The sequence below is a fragment of the Sebastes umbrosus genome, chromosome 10 (genome assembly GCF_015220745.1).
Source record: "Sebastes umbrosus isolate fSebUmb1 chromosome 10, fSebUmb1.pri, whole genome shotgun sequence".
Lineage (NCBI taxonomy): Eukaryota > Metazoa > Chordata > Actinopteri > Perciformes > Sebastidae > Sebastes > Sebastes umbrosus.
Window position 1 is genome coordinate 7690468 of NC_051278.1, and position 5377 is coordinate 7695844.

Sequence of the window (5377 nt, forward strand, 5' to 3'; positions counted from 1 at the left end):
GGCTTATTTTGGACAAGGCAATCACAGCAAACTAAAAAATTACCAGTTCAACTCAACAAAATAAGGAGTGGGCGAAATGGATAAAAACACTGATGCTAAAGTAGTCCTGCTCATTGATTTACTACAATGCCCTACATAGACTACTACAACCTGAGATATTTAAGAGATAGCTCCCGCTTATATCAGTATATCAGCATATAAAGCCAGAATCAAAGAGAGCCGTTTGAGGTGGCTTACATTACATTATTATGTTTACACTGCAAGATGTTTGGGTCGGTACAGATCTTTCAGAATCAAATTTAAGATAAAAATCTAATATCTTTTGCCATATAGTTATTGGTTTAAAAAACAAGTATCAACATCTGCAAAAACTCTGTGTTGTTCAAGCTCTAGCTTCCATGGTATAAAAAGTAGGGCTGTCCTCAACCAAAGAAATTCTTTGTCGACTAATCGATTTAATCGACAGATCTGTAAAACTGAGTTTCTCCACAAAGAATAACACAAAAACAACACTTTAAAATCTTGCGCATACCAGAGATGTGCTCATAAGTTTCTTGGAAATCAGTCATTCAGCATGAAAAAAGTATAAAAAATGACTAATCAACAATAGAGATATGCCCAGCTTTAGTCGACTGAGACCCACACTGAGTCACACAGACTGGTGTTAGTAAAAACAGACCAAACCTCTGAGCACCAAAGGTAGAATATTGCATCAGTGACTGCTGCAGAGCTGTTTCAGGACTGCATTTTTTTGGATTACCTAAGAGACTGTGTCTGTATCCACAGCTGTGTGTCCATCTGTGTTTCCATGAATGACGACACCACCACAATGGTTGTGTTCAAAGGTCTCAGGACCAGAGGGATCACACGTGTCCTCCATTTGCCCCACTTCCTCTTCCGCTGTCTCTTCTTCTCTTTCTAAAAAGCTGTGCTGATCCCACAGCTCCTGGCCATCGCACACTTCAATGCCAGAATCCCCTGTGAAGCGCCGGTACCTGCCCGGCGTCGAGTCCTTGTTGGGGTTGTGAGCGCTTTGAAGGTGGTTGTGCGTGACCTCTGGAGTAGCGGGGAGTGCTGCATCACAATCACTGGGGACGGAGATGGCCAAGTGGGGGCAACGAGATTCATCAGGTGGGGCTGTGGGTGGAGGTGCTGACTGAAGAGGGGTGTAGGGAGGAGGAGGCGTGGCTGGACGGTCAACTACCTCGTCATAGGCTGGCAGCAGGTAAGTGGGCAAGAATCCTGGAGAATAACACAATGCAGACAAGTATGAAAGATGACAAGTAGGAGGAAAGTATCCGTTACCGTGACATCCCTCGTGTACAGTCGTTTGTGAGTGAAAGTTGTACTAGGAGCTGGATCAGCACCAATCTTAATACTGTAAATTGTATCAGAGTTCTACTCAGTGGATGGGAGTTCAGTTTAACAACTTGTATAATGTGTGACTGGGTGAGAGGTAGCAGTGTGTCGAGGCAGCAGCTACTCACTGAGATAGAGTGGAAGTTGAGAGTTGTTATGAGCCTCTCTGTATGCGATGAGGTTAATCTCGTTCTGCCGGCGCTGCTGCTGAAAGCGCTGCTTGGAGCGCCAGTGCTGACAAACACAGCAGCATGTCAGGATAATGATCAGAGTCCACACCAACCAGAACCCTGCAGGGAGTGCACACACTTAATACATATCTTGACAAACAGGTACAAAGACAACGTCTTTTTTATATACTGTAACTGTCAAAGCTTCAGTACTGACAAAGTATAAACACCATTTTTTACTAAATTCTTTTCATTGACAATATAAGCCAAACCTCTCAATTGCATAACTTTTGAATGCTGTTGTGACACAAAAAGCAATTAAAAAAATTTAGTACAAATAATAATTTTTTACTTTACTGTGCCAACTTTCAGTATTTCAGAAAGAATAAAGAAGAAGTGGGTAACTCACACCACAGTTCATAGTAGTAGCTGCAGCACATGGTCTCTCCACAGCAGTGACCCGACTCACAGATGTAGGTCTGGTTGTTTACTCCCTGGCACACCAACTTGGCCTGTAAATATACAAACATACCACGCTGTCACACACATACACACACTGGGTTGAGGAAGCTACTGAACAACATAAAGCATTCTGACACAGTAATACCAAGAGCTCGGCATTTTATTTAAATAAATATATTACTTACCATAACACTTTCTTGCATTGCAAGCATATTATAAATGATTTTTCGAGCCAGTGAAAAACAAGCTTTCCTGTGATGCATGCGTAATAAAATAAGTTATGCATAACGTAAAATTTTACTGAATGGGTGAAATGTCGGAAAAAAATACAGTAAATATATCATGTAGTCCTGCCCTCTCCTACTTACACAATTAACTGATTATCAAAAAAGTTGACGGTTACTTTTCTGTGGATCAACTAATCGATTAATGGACTAACAGTTTCAGCTCTAACCCTAATATTTTTGTTTTTGTTGATGCTTCTCTTGCTGAAGAAACAAACTTGAGCTCAGCTGCCCAGAAACTGTCTGGATCCAACTGAGCAGAGCCTGTGGAATCAGGTATCACATTGCCCGAGTAAACACTGCTGCATCACACACTAACCTCACTGCAACTGGGTAACACAGACAGCCAATACTGGAGATGAGCTGACACATTAATCTACCATTTCTATCTGCAGCAGTAGCAAAGTCTAAGTATTTGGTACGTAATACAGCTGACCAACCAGTATGATCAGATTCCAATGTGTCACTTTCATTCATCACTGTTTTTCCAGATTTGTAGATAGTGCTTACAGACCTACCAATTACACAATCTGAACCATCAGCAACTAATGCTACCATGAGTAATGAAGGGATACATCTCCACAGTATTTCCTCTTTTGCCATACTGGTTTTTACACCATATTCTGTGACCTTATTCAGATTGTCAGCTTGCCAGTGCATGGTTATTCACCATGACCACATCCTGTATTTTGATATCTGTAAACACACATTTTAGCTAGTGTCACTAAGGTTATATTGCCCCCCCTAAAAAGCTCACCTGTCATCAGTCTTTTTCCAGTCACACAATCTGAAGGAAGTATCTCAAACAGGGTGTAAAATTAAGTTTTTTCCTCACGTGCCACTGTGGCAGGTCACTGAACATTTCTACTAGCCACACAATTTTTTTTTGTCTGCCACTTCTGAAATCTATGTAAAACGCTTTAGAATTGTAACACTAGAGCTGTGTATTGGCAAGAATCTGGCAATACGATACGTATCATGATACAGGGGTAACGATTCAATATATTACGATACTGCCGATATATTGCGATTTAAAAAAAATCTAATTTTAGGAAAACTGTCATAGTATAAAGAACACACCGCCATATGCATAAAATCTGAGTAAAAAAATAAAGGTTACTTTTTTATGCTATCAGATGGTAGGATCTGCATTTGCATTTATCACAGAGGACGCATATCTGTGCAAATAAAATAAAGTATTGACTGAGTTAATCTTTGCATATAAACTATTAATTAGAAATCAATACAAGGTTTTTGAGAATTGATTTGCAATGTATTGCAATACTCAATATTTTAGATATTTTCTTCCACCCCTAGTAAACACAGTCAGTGGTAACAGACAGTAGAAATATGGATTATATAACTTTAATAACTAACTATTTTTAATTTAGGAATTGCTTTTTAAAAATAATATTTCTTAATATAAGAAAATCTGCCACGGTGGCAGGTGATTTTAAATTTTGACCTGCCACATCCAACATTTACCCTGTATTTGGCCAGTGGCAGGTGCTAATTTCATTCCCTGGATACATCTCCACAGTATTTCTTCTTTTGCCATACTGGTTTTTACACCATATTCTGTGACTTTATTCAGATTGTCAGCTTGCCAGTGCATGGTTATTCACCATGACCACATCCTGTATTTTGATATCTGTAAACACACATATTTTGCTAGTGTCACTAGGGTTATATTGGACCTAAAAAGCTCACCTGTCATCAGAATTTTTCCAGTCACACAATCTGAAGGAAGTATCTCAAACAACAGTAGCTATCACTACAGTTAAAAAGATAAGATAAGATAAGATAAAATTAACCTTTATTAATCCCCAGGGGGGAATTCAGGTGTCAAAGCAGCAAAGCGCAGATACAGAGGTTCAGGTGTACAAAAAGATTAGAAAACAATAAATAGAAATACAGAATATACATAGTGAATGAACATAGTGTGTATGTAGTAAAAATGTAGTGTACAATAAATAGATGTAATATGTGCAGTCTATAAAATAGTATATGGGATGTAGTGTAAAGTAACTTTAAAGTTTAAAGTGCACCAGTGGTTAGGAGAGGTAGTGCAGTTTTCATGTGGGGGTCAACCTTGGTTATATCTCATTAGATTTAGTCAGTTAACATGACGCTGTGTGTGACGTAATGTTACACCATTCATTTTCACTCATGTTACAGTCCGTCATATAACGTTAGCGTTATAATACACGACAGTCCTTGCTGGTTCAGAAGTTACGATATCAGCTACTGTTAACTGTTAATCCTCCGTGTTACTTAGTGTTTGTTATTGCTCTTCCCTGCTGCCTAAGTTAGCTCAGTTATCTGCTCTAACTTGCTATTTAAACAACACTGCTGCTAACTTTAGCAACATGTTGTGACTGTTGGGGGCGAATACGGAAACTGGCCTACAGGGAAGGTAGTTTTTTTAAAATATCAATCCACAAACTTGTAGCCAGAAATCAAAAAACATTACTTATCCAGTCAAAATCAGGCTAATTTAGCTACTTTTAGCAAACATAATAACTAAGTTAAACAACTGGGAAAACTCTCGCGAGATTGTTAAGGTTAGGATTGACCTCGAATACGGCGAGTCTCGCGAGAGTTAACTAACGTTAGTCGTAGCTAACTAACTAGCTAACGTTAGCAGTTAAAGAACGTTGCTGTTACCTCGGCAACTGTTGCCACCGTCGCTGAATCTTCCTGTCCAACGTTGAGCTTCAGTGACCCCATTGCCACAAACATATGAGATATTAATATTCCTTAATGCCTAAACTGTTATTTAACAGTCACATTGTCTCTGGTGACTCAAACCAAAACAAAACAAGTCCAGCTAGACTTCAACATCTTGTTCCTCTCAGATCGAGCTCATTTATTGGTCCATTCATCGGACGTAGGGACGTTTCCTTGCACAGCTATTGGCTGTTTCTGTTGTCCTCTGAGATGGTGCTGTCGATGACGTATGGTGCATCGTCTGTCACCAGGCAGGCGAGGTGATTTTTTTTTTTAGTGGCTAGAAGGGAGCCCGCAAACTGGGTAAACTCTCGCGAGATTGTTAAGGTTAGGCATTGACCTAGTATAGGGCAGGAAGTCTCGCGGGAGTTT

General features: G+C 39.7%; 1 protein-coding gene across 1 annotated transcript; it reads right to left on the minus strand.

Moving 5' to 3' along the window:
* Nucleotides 1-733: 733 nt before the first annotated feature.
* Nucleotides 734-5154, minus strand: LOC119496187 (WW domain binding protein 1-like). Its single transcript, XM_037783308.1, has 4 exons — nt 4943-5154; nt 1939-2041; nt 1488-1649; nt 734-1242 (listed from the first exon to the last, which is right to left on the minus strand). The coding sequence occupies exons 1-4, from the start codon at nt 5015-5017 to the stop codon at nt 761-763; spliced, it is 822 nt and encodes a 273-aa protein (XP_037639236.1). The 5' UTR covers nt 5018-5154; the 3' UTR covers nt 734-760.
* Between the last annotated feature and the right edge of the window lie 223 nt (nt 5155-5377).